The sequence below is a fragment of the Globicephala melas genome, chromosome 3 (genome assembly GCF_963455315.2).
Source record: "Globicephala melas chromosome 3, mGloMel1.2, whole genome shotgun sequence".
Taxonomy (NCBI): Eukaryota; Metazoa; Chordata; class Mammalia; order Artiodactyla; family Delphinidae; genus Globicephala; species Globicephala melas.
In genome coordinates this window covers 60,376,799-60,391,549 of record NC_083316.1, presented here as the reverse complement: position 1 = coordinate 60,391,549, position 14,751 = coordinate 60,376,799, and the positions used below count along the sequence as shown (strand labels likewise).

The 14,751-nt window shown below is 36.9% G+C and overlaps 1 protein-coding gene across 1 annotated transcript in view; it reads right to left on the bottom strand.

Moving 5' to 3' along the window:
• AGGF1 (angiogenic factor with G-patch and FHA domains 1) overlaps nt 1-12,506 on the bottom strand; it is a 48,918-nt gene extending 36,412 nt beyond the window's left edge. The window contains exons 1-5 of the mRNA XM_030846209.2: nt 11,951-12,506; nt 9,322-9,424; nt 8,110-8,312; nt 7,101-7,265; nt 4,618-4,806 (exon numbers count right to left, since the gene is read on the bottom strand). Coding sequence (XP_030702069.2) covers nt 4,618-4,806; nt 7,101-7,265; nt 8,110-8,312; nt 9,322-9,424; nt 11,951-12,160 — 870 coding nt within the window. The 5' untranslated portion in view covers nt 12,161-12,506. The remainder of the gene's footprint in view (nt 1-4,617; nt 4,807-7,100; nt 7,266-8,109; nt 8,313-9,321; nt 9,425-11,950) is intronic.
• Nucleotides 12,507-14,751: the final 2,245 nt, after the last annotated feature.

Sequence of the window (14,751 nt, the reverse complement as noted above, 5' to 3'; positions counted from 1 at the left end):
TAGAGAGCCCAGAAATAAACCCACACTTATATGGGAAGTTAATCTATGACAAAGGAGGCAAGGATACACAATGAGAAAAGATTGCCTTTTCCCATCACCTCTAAATGGTGATGGGAAAATTGGATGGCTATGTGCAAAAGAATGAAACTGGACCATTTTCTCACAACATACACAAAAAAAAAACTCAAAATAGATTAAAGACTTAAATGTAACAAAGGAGGAAAGAATATACAATGGAGAAACAACAGTCTTTTCAGCAAGTGGTGTTGGGGAAGCTGACAGCCACATATAAAATCAATGGAGTCAGAACACTCTCTCACACCCTACACAAAACTAAACTCAAAACGGTTTAAAGACTTAAATACAAGACATGACACCATAAAACTCCTGGAGAAGAACATGGGAGAAACATTCTCTGACATAAATTGTAGCAATGTTTTCTTAGGTCAGTCTCCCAAGGCAACAGAAATATTAATAAACAAGATCTAATCAAACTTAAAAGCTTCTGCACAGCAAAGGAAACTATAAACAAACAAAAAGACAACCCACAGACTGGGAGAAAACCTTTGCATACAATGTAACTGACAAGGGCTTAATTTCCAAAATATACAAACAGGTCATACAACTCAATAACAAGAAAACAACCAACCCAAAACAAAAAATGGGCAGAAGACCTAAAGAGACATTTCTCCAAAGAAGACATACAGATGGCCAAGAAGCACATGAAAGAATACTTAACTTCATTAATTATTAGAGAAATGCAAATCAAAACTACAATGAGGTAACCCCTCACACTGGTCAGAATGGCCATCATTAAAAAGTCTACAAATAATAAATGCTGGAGAGGGTGTGGAGAAAAGGGAACCCTCCTACAGTGTTGATGGAAGTATAAGTTGGTGCAGCCACTATGGAAAACAGTATGGAAGTTCCTTAAAAAGCTAAAAATAGAGTTACCATATGATCCATCAATCCCACACCTGGGCACATACCTGGAGAAAACTATAATTCAAAAAGATACATGCACCCCAATGTTCTTTGCAGCGATATTTACAACAGCCAAGACATGGAAGCAACCTAAATGTCCATCGACAGATGAATGGATAAAGACGATGTGGTATATATACACAGTGGAATACTACTCAGCTATAAAAAAAAAAATGAAATCATGCCATTTACAGCACATGGATGCACCTAGAGATTGTCATCCTAAGTAAGTCAGAAAGAGAAAGACAAATATCATATATCACTTACATGTGGAATCTAAAACATGACCCAAACTTATTTACAAAACAGAAACAGACTCACAGACATAGAAAACAAACTTATGGTTACCAAAGAGGTGGGGGTGAGGGAATAAATTAGGAGCTTGGGATTAGCAGATACAAACTACTATATATAAAACAGATGATCAACAAGGCCCTACTGTATAGCACCGGGAATTATATTCAGTATCTTGTAATAAACCATAATGGAATATATGAAAAAGAATATATATACATATTACTGAATCACTTTGCTGTACACCAGAAACTAACGCATTATAAATCAACTATACTTCAATAAAAAATATGAATATATACGTATAAAAAGACATGTATGGGGCTTCCCTGGTGGCGCAGTGGTTGAGAGTCCGCCTGCTGATGCAGGGGACACCGGGTTTGTGCCCTGGTCTGGGAGGATCCCACATGCCGTGGAGCGGCTCAGCCCGTGAGCCATGGCCGCTGAGCCTGCGCATCCGGAGCCTGTGCTCCGCAACGAGAGAGGCCACAACAGTGAGAGGCCCATGTACCGCAAAAAAAAAAAAAAGGCATGTATGACCTGAAACCACAAACCTCCTAGAAGAAAACATAGGCAGTATGCTCTTTGACATTAGTCTTAGGAATATTTTTTTGGATATGTCTCCTCAGTCAAGGAAAACAAAAGCAAAGATAAACAAATGGGACTACATCAAACTAAAAAGCTTTTGCACAGCAAAGGAAACTATAAACAAAACAAAAAGGCTGCCTAGTGAAAGGGAGAAGGTATTCGCAAATGATATGACCAATAATGGGTTAATATCCAAAATATATAAACAGCTTACACAACTTTGCATCAAAAAAAAAACCAGGTTAAAAAATGCGCAGAAGAACAAATAGACATTTTTGCAAAGAGGAAATGCAGATGGCCAACAGGCACACGAAAAGATGCTCAACACTGCTAATCATGAGGAACATGCAAATCAAAACCACAATGAGATTATCACCTCACACCTGTTCTAGAGGCTATTATCAAAAAGACAACAAATAACAAGTGCTGCCAAGGATGTGGAGAAAAGAGAACCCTTTTGCACTGTTTGTGGTATTGTAAATTGGTGCAGTCGCTATGGAAAATAGTATGAAGGTTCCTCAAAAAATTCAAAAGAGAACTGCCATATGATCCAGAAATTTCACTTCTCTGTATTTACCAGAAAACAAAAACATGAACTCAAAAATATACATGCACCCCAATGTTCATCACAGGATTATTTACAACAGCCAACATGAAAGCAACCGAAGTGTCCATTGGTAGATAAATAGACAAAGATGTGGCGTGCACATGCGCGTGCGCGCGCACACACACACACACAAGAATATTACTCAGCTATTTAAAAAACGAAATCTTGTCATTTGCAAAGACATTAATGACTCTAGAGGGTATTATGCTAAGTGAAATAAGTCAGACAGAGAAAGGCAAATACCTTATGATCTCACTTACATGTGGAATCTAAAAAACAAAACAAACAAACAAAAGGAAAACAGATTCACAGATACAGAGAACAATTGGATGGTTGCCAGAGGGGAGGGAGTTGGGAGTGGGGGCAAACGAAGTGAAGGGGATTAAGAGGTATAACTTTCCAGTTATAAAATAAATAAGCCACGGGAATACAATTTACAGCATAAGGAATATGGTCAATAATAATATAACAACTTTTTATGTGGAAGATGATGGTTACTAGACTTAACGTTGTGATCACTTCATAACGTATGCAAATGTCAAATCACTATTTAGTACACCTGAACCTAACATAATATTGTACTTCAACTGTATTTCAAAAAAAAAAAAAGAAATCAAGAGTAAAGTATCGAATAGTTGCCACAATTTACAAAACACCAATATAACAAATAAGCCTCCTTTCCTGCCTGTAAACCACCAACCTAATTCTATTTAGGGAATAGAAATAAGAGCACTGATAACATTTTTTTACTTCCCTTCTTTCAATTTAACATTGTATCATAAGTATTTTAAAAATTCCCCTCAGCCTGTATAAACTACCATCTGAATGACTAAATAATGTTTTTTCAATTAAATGTACTACCATTTTCTTCCTTTTTTCTTCCATTTTTATTAAGATATAATTGGCATATAGCACTGCAGAAGTATAAGGTTTACAGCATAATAATCTGACTTACACACATCATAAATGACTACCATGGCTAAGTTTAATGAACATCCATCATCTCATTTTCATACAAAATAAAAAAATTTTTTTCCTTATGATAAGAACTCTCAGAATTTACTCTTAACAACTTCCATATATCTTACAGCAGTGTTAATTGTATTTATCATGTTGTACATTACAGCCCTAGTACTTATTAACCCTATAACTGGAAGTTTGTACCTTTTGACTACCTTCATCTAACTATCCCCCTCTCCCCACCCCCTGCTTCTGGTAACCACAAATCTGGTATCATCTTCTATGAGAACATTTATTTGTTTTTCAAATGTAACTGACTTATAACACTACCTCAGTTCTTGGTGCACAATATAGTAATTCAATATTTCTATACATTACAAAATGATCACAATGTCAAGTCTAGTTACCATGTTTCCACACAAAGATATTACATTATTACTGACTATACTCCCCACACTGTACATTTCATCCCTGTGACTCATTTACTTTGTAACTGGAAGTTTAAATGTACCATCATCTTCTTAACCGATAACTGTCAGCCGTTTAAATCTATTTTTTTGTTCTTATAAATATTGCTGTATAGCTATACAAAGGAATGTTTCTTTCTTTGGAATTTTTTTTTAAATTACAAACTAGAAATGAGACTTTTCCAGTTAAAGCATATGAACGTTTTTATGGTTATTGATACAAATAATCCATTTTCCCAAAAGATACCAATTGAAACTAATGAATATATACGTATCCTAAATTTGCTAGCAATGGATTTTTTTAATGTTTGCTAATATAAGAAGAAATTGCTCAACAAAACTAAGAATGTTGAACTTTTACCTACACCTATTTACAAACTGTGTTTTTCTTTTATTGTGAATTGTGCACTGACATAAACTTATCAATAGCTGGTATGAATGTTCTTCTTCCAAATTATGTAACACAAGAGTATTTTATCTGCCCTAAATCTACCTGCTTCAAACTTTAAGAAATTTTTTCTACTTCTAGTGATTGAGAATTTGTGAAAAGTCCATGTTTGCTCCATGTGAAAGCTTCTTCATTGATAGATTGTGATATCTTGTTATTATTAATGAGTATGTTTAAAATACAGTTACTAAATGGTTTTCAGTTGCATCAAAAATTTTGGCTTAACTATGATATCACCATTATGTAAATTTTAAAAATTATGACATTACCTTTTCCTCATTTGTTGTAGAAGAATCAAGATCCTTTCTTTTCTTCTTCAATTTTTTATCTTTACTTTGTTTTGTGCCAGAAGTCTGATAAGGCTGCAAATCTACTCGAGAATGAAATTGATATCGACCACTTTCCACATCACAGTAGTAATAAATTCCAGTGGAAGGATCATAATATAGTTGATTTTCCTTTCAAAGTTAAGAAAACAATAAGTTCTATTCAAGTAAGATGAAATAAAATAGAAAAATAGACAATAGAAATGACAAATATATTCAAATACAGTAAATTTTCTTTTAAGAACTATAGTATTTTTTGGAAAAAATGAATAAAGGTAACAGAATGAAAAATGCTTGTAATTTTCCAAAGTACTTTACCATTCAATATCTGCTCTAATTTTCCTGATGTGGAAAATGAATACATATTATATTAAAGCTCATGAAATTGCCAATATTTGACCATTTTTTTACTTATAGAAACAGCAACTTCATATGGTTCAACAGAAACCTTTTAGAAGTCATGAAAACTAAGGTATGCATCAGAAAAAGCCAACCATATAAAAGCAACTGCAGACTCATTCTCCATGTAATTACATGATAATGGTTTGGTAGTATAAACCCCTAAACCCTCCTCTCAATGACGTAAAACAAAGAGTTGCCTTTCAATGTTCATGATTCAAAATCCTGGAGAAAAACCTGAAAATAAAATTAAGCTCATGAACACTACAACATAACATTCTGTACAAAGAAATCAATAAACAATTGTCTTCACTAATCAATTAATTCTACACTAAGTAACTACATAAGATTTAGAGTAATGCAGCCATGCAATATAGAGTTTTGATAAATTATGGATAAAAACTAGAAAGATAAAATTATGTAATCATCTGCATTTATTAGATACTGGCCAGTACTCTATAACCAAGATTTACTTGAACAATCTGTATCTTATTTACATCATAAATCCATGCAGATCAGACTTGGAAACATCTTGCAAAGATATATACTGAGATTAAGCAAGTAAAGCTTCCTGAAAAAGAATAATTTATTTTTCTAACTGTTGATACTATTGCAATTTATTGTCTTTAATTCATTTTGTAGATCTCTTACAAAAATATTTAGAATTCTCACTATCTTTCCTTCAGCTAAAAACTGAATGGAAGCTTTCTGATCTTTATTTCCAGTGATAACAGAACTTCTACAACTCAAATCTTTTTAATCTGCTATGTCTTTCCGTCCAAAATATAGACATTTTCAAATATGTAAGAAAATTAATTAAAATGAAAACTAGCACATTAAAAATGGCAAAGCACTGAAGTCCCTACTCCACTGAGACACAACCTGCAGAATGTAATTAAGCATTTACAGAACAGATGTCAGGAAGAAAGTTACAGAAAAGAAGGTAGAAGAATGACAAAGACTAACGTCATATACTTGGAAATTCCATATTTTTCTAGAAACCAAGTAATTAATAACTATTTTCTTTGGTAATAAGAGTTTAAACATTAATTTTCTAGGTATTAATTAGCACTGTCAATTAGCATACTCCTGTGAAATAAAACCCTCTTTTACAAAGTATTTACAAAGTACTATACCAAGTACAAACTGACAAGCTAATGAAATCCCTTATCTAACTAAAATATTTACTATTATCATTACGTTCCCTAGAGTAGTTAATAATAGTTCCAATAACTGGAATGGTGAATATCTGCTCCACTTTGGGGCACTACATTCTGTAATTCCTGAGGACCAGATCATATGTGTAGACCACTGAGGTTGAGGTATGTGGGTATATAACTTCCAGGATCACTGTCACCAAACCTGAAAAAATCCAATTAAATACCAGAACTTCAACAGTCATAACACTATATTATAAATCAAGAACTTTCTTTTCTGGTTTTGTCCTAGTCCATGGTCCATTATATTTCTGATTCCATACTAATTCCCTAGTTCTCACTGTTAACAAATTGATTTTTTTTAAGTGAAATGCTTAAAAGTCACAAAATATAAAACAATGACTCATAATAAACATGCTATAAAGAATTTAAGAAAAAGACTCCTCTGTGGTCTAAAATGGATTCATAAAGATATAAGTATTTGAAACAATTTTTAGAAAATCTTACCCCAAGCCTAGAATTAACAACATTACTTCCTTTTAGTTTAAGTTCTTAAACATTTTACAAAATGTAGTTGTCTCCTTTTATTAATAAATATGCTAACATTTTTGTATGTTACTTTACATATAAAAGGTTATTAGATCTCTCTAAAATATTAATCTATAATAACACAATGAACTTATTTAATTAAATAAACATAGAAATATAGTATCATAAGCTACTTTATAAATCTTTACTCTTGCCAAATAGCTTTAAATAAATTTTTACATGCAGCTCCCTGCTTATCTTAATTCAACCTAGGGTTTAATATTTGGTATTCAAGCAGCTAAGAACACAACTATACAGTATTAAAAGGTCTGAGATACTTACAGAATCGTAATAGAATCCAGTGCTGTGATCAAAATACAATCCAGTATTCTCATCATAACTAAATCCAGTCTGTGATACAGCAGCTTCTGCTGCAGCTCTCAAACTTTCAGCTAGTGATGAACCTTCTAAGGATGTATCTTCTGTTGCTAACACAGATGCTGGCTCCTATGTATGATACAATCATGTCAAACAGGACAAAAACATCCTCATATCAATATAAAAGTTAGCAGAACTTGAAACAATAAACAGACCTAAAAACTATTCTGAATAATAAGACCTCAATTTCTGCAATGGAAAGGGATGGCTATCAATTACAATTTGACCCACTTTAAAAAATATGAATTAGTGTATCAGTTAATTCAATTCTGACCCAGTTTTGAAGACACTAGAAGTAAGTGAGTGACCATTACTCAAAACTAAATGCCTAATACCATATGGAAGCAATCCACAAAATCCAGACTGAAATATTCTTTAAGACAAATGATGTGGCTTCTTCAATAATTACAGGCTCAAGGGGAAAAATAATTTTAAAAAAGAGATAGAGAAGAAAGGTATAAATTATACATCACACATCAAGCAGTTGCCCTGTATGAACCTTACTGGGATCCTGATTCAAACAAATGGTAAAAACAAATTTATAAAACATTCTGGGATATTTGAACAGTGGCAAGATATTTGACATAAAGGAAGTATTAAAAAAAATTTGGTGTGAACATGGTATTGTGGTTGCTCAAAATTTTTTGGTTGAGTCAAACGTACTGACAAATTTTGTTTAGTTTATGTACAGCATACATTTTTGCAACACAACAGAGTAGGAAAACAGTTACACATACGAACAAGTTCTAATTTTTGTTTCTCAAAAACTGTATTATTCACTGCATAATTACACGCAGAACATTTACAACCCTTGTATATGTTGTAATAAACCAAAGAAGTCTATTTTTCTACGCAATAACAACAAAGAACAAGTTCTTGAGTATCAACAGTTTCAAGTGAAGCGTTTTATTACCTGTGAATTTGAGGCAAAATGGTCCTCTTGTCCACAATTAACATTTTCTGTTATATCAGTACCAGCATAAGCATCATTTTCTATGTGTGACTGGTCTTTAGAATTAAAAGTAGAAGCTTTGATATCCTGATCTTCCTGAACTGGGAGTTCAGATGCTTTATTTGGAAGATTAACATCATTATAGTATGTCTGATAATAATAATCTATTGCAAAAACAAATTAAGTGATATCATATTAGAATAGTGTATATAAAAAGGACTTAATTCCAAAACACTGGCACTGAACACAAAAGAGCACACGTTGCAAACAAACCATATTTTTATAATTATACACATTTTAACAGATTAAAATTAATGGTCCAAATAAATCTGCAGAGATATATATCTTTGATTCTAATGTCACCTTCAGTTCCCTAGCTGTCAAGTTAAAAAGGAAAAAAAGGTAAGCAGATTTGGATTTTCCATAGCAAGAGTTAAAAGAGAAAACAGGTAGATAGGTTGTGTTCTGTCAAAAAAAAAAAAATTAGCAACTCTTAAAGTCTAACTACATACCACAGTATACTTCAATATCAAATGACAACATGTCAAGGGCTGACTTTTTCTGTCAAATTTTGCTCATGGTGCTGACTTTTTAAAAAACATAATATTATACAGATATGTAATGTTCATACCATTGCTGTGTTTAGCAATTTGCTAAGTTGCATCTGAATAAAACAAGGCAAAATTTAATGGGAAAGATCATTTCTTGTTATCCCTATTTATTAAAACTTGGTTTCTCAGTTATGTTGCCTCACAACATAATGCCACTAACAAGGCCTGGGTTGTAGGCTCACCCCATTCCCAGGAGGGCCTAGAGACTGACACTGAATTGATGCTAGGTGGAACACATCAACAAGAAAACACATGCCCCTGGTCACAAGTAAGGTCAAATGAGAGGAGATGGCTTACAGCATAGCACATATTACTCAGTGAATGTGCCACTGAAAGCATATTAGCAATATTACGTATTTACAGGAATAACAATAAATTACTACTTTCCCACCAAAAGAGCAAATAGATTATCTGAAAATACCAAATCATATGGAGAAAAGTCAACTTTGTAACAGCTCTCCTATTTATCTAGATGTATACAGATTCTAAATTTAAAGAAAACTCCATGTTAGCATGATTTGAATGTGGTAGTATTAGGATATCTTCACTATAAGCAGAATACCTGAGATTGACCAAGGAGGGTGGTTCTCTGTTTGTACTTCTACATCAGACTTTTTATTATCTTCGTTTCTCCCACAACGGAGTATTTTACTGAGCTCTTCTACCTGAAAGAAAGCAAGGCTTTAGGAAAAATAAACCATACAGCAATCTAATAATATACACACTATTCTCCTGAAATTACAATAATTATTTTTCCTGGTAAAAGTTTGGAGAAGTACCAATATCAGCTAGTTTCCTTTTCAGAAAAACTGAAAATACTACAATATAATTGGCTTTCACCTTTTACATCTGCAGAAGGAAATGTTTTTATTCTTATATTCTCTATCTAACCTCAAATTATTACCTCCAAAAATCAGACTGACTAAATTAATAAGACTTAGTGAACAGGATCCTTTATTTCTAACAAATAAGAACGTTTTTATACTACTATTTTAATCAGTCAGCAGTTCTCCCTAAGTAGAATTAAATCATTGAATTAAATTATCTAGTGTCATTCAGTGTTCTCCACCTGGAATTAACCATTCACTTAAATAATGCCACTCATATACTTTAACATACTTTTTCCTTGAAATAGTAATCTTATAATTAAGTAACTGGAGCAGAAGGAAAGAGAGGTGACTGCCTCAGAGATGCATCTTGCCTCCCTGTGTCTCACTGAATACCAAGGCCATAACAACTGAGTGTGAAAAATACCCATAAGCAGATGAAGAGCAGCCTCATCAATACAGCTCAGTCAGACAGGAACTCAGTGTGAGATTACACCCATTATAAGCACAAAACCAAAAAACAAGCTTCTTTAATGATACATAAAGCTTAAAAAGAGAAAGGTGATAAGACTGATTATATACTGATTATCTGTGCACTTCACAGATTATCAGATCTGCTGCTACCACCAGGGCAGGAACTAGAGTGAAGCTAGCAAGGCACCTAAGGCACAAAATTTAAGGAGACGTTCACTCTCAGCTTCATGCAAGTATAGAATCATACCTGAGAATGAGTGCCCCCTTGAATTTTTCGCCCTAGGCTACTGATTGCCTTGCTCTAATCCTGGCTCTGGCTACTACCACTATTACTATGAACAAGACCATTCATATGGAATCTGCTACATGCTAGGCACTGCACTTGGTACTGTGGGTAACATCTCATTCATTCTTACAACCACCTTACAAATTAGTTGTCCTAATCCCCATTTTACATGTGAGAAATCTAAAGAAAGTAATTTGCACAAGGTTTCTTTGACTCCAAAGCCTGTACATATTGTACTTTCCTGCTAGTTCACCCTCAATTCTCAAGCCAAATTTTCACTGCTCCAGATAAAACACTATCTAGTAATTAGGAATGACAGTTAACAAACTCCACCCACCACCAGGGGAGGCTGACTAGAAAGATAATAAACAAGAATAATTACTATCACTAGTAAAGTTACAGCTTTCTATGCTTTTCAATTTTTCATATTAGACTGCCAGCAAATTAACACTAATAACCAAAACGCTGGCTCTTCAAAGATTAGCAAAAACGTTTTCTTTTAGGTTCTCTATAGCAAGCGGTACTTTTACAATTTAGAATTATAAAAGGGTTTTTTTCACAGCTCACCATATTTTACTCCCCTTTCCCCACAATATTTTAACAATATCTGTAGTCTCCTAGCACAGTCGCTGTGCATTGTAGTTGTCCAATAAATAGTTGTTGAGTAACAAAACACAAATTTTCGGTAATGTCATAACGTTAACAACTCTATACAATGGGCACAGAAAGTCACTGCAACTCAGCGGTTATTTTCATAGATTATTTGATAGCAAAGTGTAACAAAGTTTGATGATACTTTAACGTTCAGCCTACATTTGTGGTTTTAGGAAATGTATCAATATATGCCAAAAGGCTAGACAACAGTTTAACTGAAATTAATAATTACGCGGAAATAACTTGTTGGGAAAGAGCGCGACTGCCCAAAACAATCAAGCTGAAAAGATTATGCTGTTTAAAAGTTTTTTTAAAATGCGAGTTTAAATATTTGTCCTTACTGCATGTTATAAGAACAAAGTTAGCTGCTTAGTGTCTCTAACGAAGACAGTTCTATCTTCCCTACTTCCACTAGACTACTCAAGATGAATGCCCAGAACAACCTCACACATAGCTAGCGTTCAGCAATTTACAAAACTGTAAAACAGTCTGTTGACATTTACTTTGATTTAACCTCCACCAGTGTGGTCCTAGCATTCTCATTTTATGGGCCACTGAGGCTCAATATCAGTTCACACATCTAGGGTAAAATAAATGGGATTCTGATTGAAATCCGGCACTTTAACAAACTCAAAAGTGATCTAGAACAAAATATTAGAAATGTGCCTACTGCCAATGGGACTTCACAAGTGAGAACGAAGACTGAAGTACTTAAGTGCACTCCACGCCGGCCACAACTGCAGCTCACGCACTTATCTAAATCGAGTACCCCAACGCTTAGGTTTGTTTCAAATGTACCTGGAATTATCATCGCACTGAACTTTTAACTCTTTCAGGTACTCTATAAAGCAGTCCTGGGCCCTACCAGGGAGACCTTCTGAGACTATCTTAGACTTCGAAGGCCTCATCTCGGGCTGGATGGGGCGTGGGGCTGGAGGCGGACTGCGCACCTGGGTGCGGAGCTCCTGGTTGTTGCTCTCGGCGCTCTGGTACAGCCGCTCTGTGTGATGCAGCAGCTTCTCGATCTCCCGCACTTGCCGCTTGCAGCTCCGCAGCTCGCGTTCCAACTTTTCCACCTTCCGCCTCAGCTGGGCCAGCTCAGGCTCGGGGGAGGGAGGTGGCGATGGCGACAACGAAGGCGGCGGCGCCTCAGAGGCCATGGGGTCCGGCGCGAAGCGGCCCGCGGGAGTGGAGGGACTGCGCTCAAGCTGAGACGGTCGCCGACGGACCCAGAAGCCACGGGAGCGCGCGGACAGCGAAAGGCGGCCTCATCCCCGCACGGCCGCGGCGGCCCGCGGCCATGAGGCCCTAAAGCTGGTTACCCGTAGCCGAGGCGAACTGTGGGCAGCGAGCAAGGGGACCGAGAATGGGCCCAGTCCTCCCGGCTTTGAAACAGTAAAACTTTATTGGTAACCACCTGCCCGGAGACCGAGTAAGCCACCGAAACGTTGGAGAAATGGGCAGGCCAGCGAAGCAGGGACCAGAAGCGATTGGGCCGTTTCTGGGCTGAACCGGAAACGACGGCGCCGGCAGTGGGCGGGGCCGAGACGGAAAAGGAAGCGACGGAAGGCGAGAAGGGCCTCACAGCGCACAGGCGCGCTTTCCGCCGGCTGCGGGGTGCAAGGAACGGGACGGGGCGGGACGGGACTGGGCGGGACGGGGCGGGGCGGGACGGGACTGGGCGGGGCGGGGCGGGGTGGGACGGGATTGGGCGGGGCGGGGCGGGGCGGGACGTGAGGGCGCGGAGAGCTGGCGGAAAAGGTGCTACAGTAGCCCGGGAGGGATAAACAGAAGATCGCGCATCCTCTGGTCGCGGGGTTTTACCCTTGCACACTTTCAAAACGTTTTCAAACTTTTTGCACAGAGTGCACTTCCTAGTTCCTCGTTTTACAGATAAGAACAGTGAATCTCCAAGAAATGTTTTGCCAGGGTTCATAGAATTGATGCTAAACCAGGACTGTGAACGTAGTGTTCTGATGCTCTGCTCACTTAGTGCTTCTGCGGATTCCGTGAGGTTAGGCCCCCCAGGAAAAGAAAGCAAATTCCTATAGGTCTGGCTTGCAGAGAGAAGCATCCCTAGTGGGAAAGTAAGCAGCAAGATTCTACGGAAGTGGGAGAGAAATTTTTTCTGTTTCAGTGCATCTATTTCGTGTTTCGTCTATGTGAAACAGGCGTTTGTTCAGCAGCCTTTAAACTGATGAGGGCTTCTTGGAACACACTTTTCCTTCTTAACCAACGTCATTTAGAATTAGAGCTTGAGTTCGGAATGCCGGGCTTGAGACCTATGGAGGTCAGCGACTACGTCTTGTCTGTCGTCTCCCAGGGCCCAGCTCAGTGCCTGTCACAGAGCGGGTATCCTTAAATATTTGCTGAACATAAGAATCCTGTTTGATGTCCTAGTTCAGTGGCCGCTCTGTGTGCTTTTTGTCCCGTGCACTGCCCACTAGTTAAGTCACAGGCGGTGAGTTCTCCAGCGGGGACCTACCCTCTCTAGGTCCTGCACACATTATTCCTTAGGCTTTAAGAGTCCAAAATGGCACCACAGTGATCTTCTAGCCATCAAAGGATATTTAGTGAGAAGGCAGAATATGTACTCCCCGATGTAAAATAGAGATGTACTGCCCCCTGAAATCTGACTTACCTTAATGCATTATGACTCTAATCAAGAATTTACCCAAATCTTTTAAAATAAAAGCTATATTTCCCACTTTCTTCACCTCTGGGGGGGGGAGAATAAGGAATTCCATAAACACCACCTGTAAGGTAACTTTAAGGTAAAGGGACTTCCAGTTTATCATTTTATAGATGAGAAATTTCAAGTTTTAACCATTCATTGTAGAAGGAATAAATAAGCTTATTAGCTGCTACCTGAAGCAATGATTTGTCTTAAACGTAATCCATTTAATCCTAAATTCTGACCTATCATGCCACTAGTTTATAACTTACCTCTGACCATCAGTCTGGAAGAAAAGAGTCACAATATATTTTTGAGCAAAAATAAAAGCTTTGTGTATCAGATGGGAATTGCATTAAGGTTCTAGTAAAAGAACTTAGTTTATAGTGGCTTATTAAACAAATTAGGAGGTTACTCTATTACATTAAAAAAGTCTGGAGATGGACTGTCCAGAGCTGGTAAGGTGGCTCTACCAGCTCTTTAGAGACTCAGGCTCCGTCTGTCTTTCTGCTCTTCTATTCGTAGAGCATATTCCCAGCCTCCAGGTCAATTCATTTTACAATATGGCAAGGGACAAAAGGACTTTCCCAAGGCCCCACCCAGTGATTTCTGTTTATATCTCACCCCTTGCTGCAAGTGGGGCTGGGAATTGTGTGTGCGTGTGTCTTTCTGAGCTGGACACATTATTTCCTCTAACAATAAAGCATTCTATAAATATGGAAGATAGAGAAAATACTTGTTGAGTAGGTAAATAGCAGTCTGCCACACCTAGTTTTCAAATCAAAAGGTACTTAGTAGAGTGGACAGGGTCAGTGCCCTAGAGAAACATACTACTCGGCACCCTTCATAGTTTGACTTTGTTTTTATAGTGTTTTTCCTAAGTTATTATTGATATTTGGTACCTCAGACTGTAATGATACCCTTAGTTTACAACACATTATCAACATTAGCCCATGGATGGCTCTTCTCTTTTTCTGTTTTTGGGCTTCTTTTTGTTATTTTGGTTTTTGTTTTTGTTTTAAAATTTCTCTGTAACCCCAGTCCCCAGTCCCATTACCTCCTTTCTGCCAATATGGG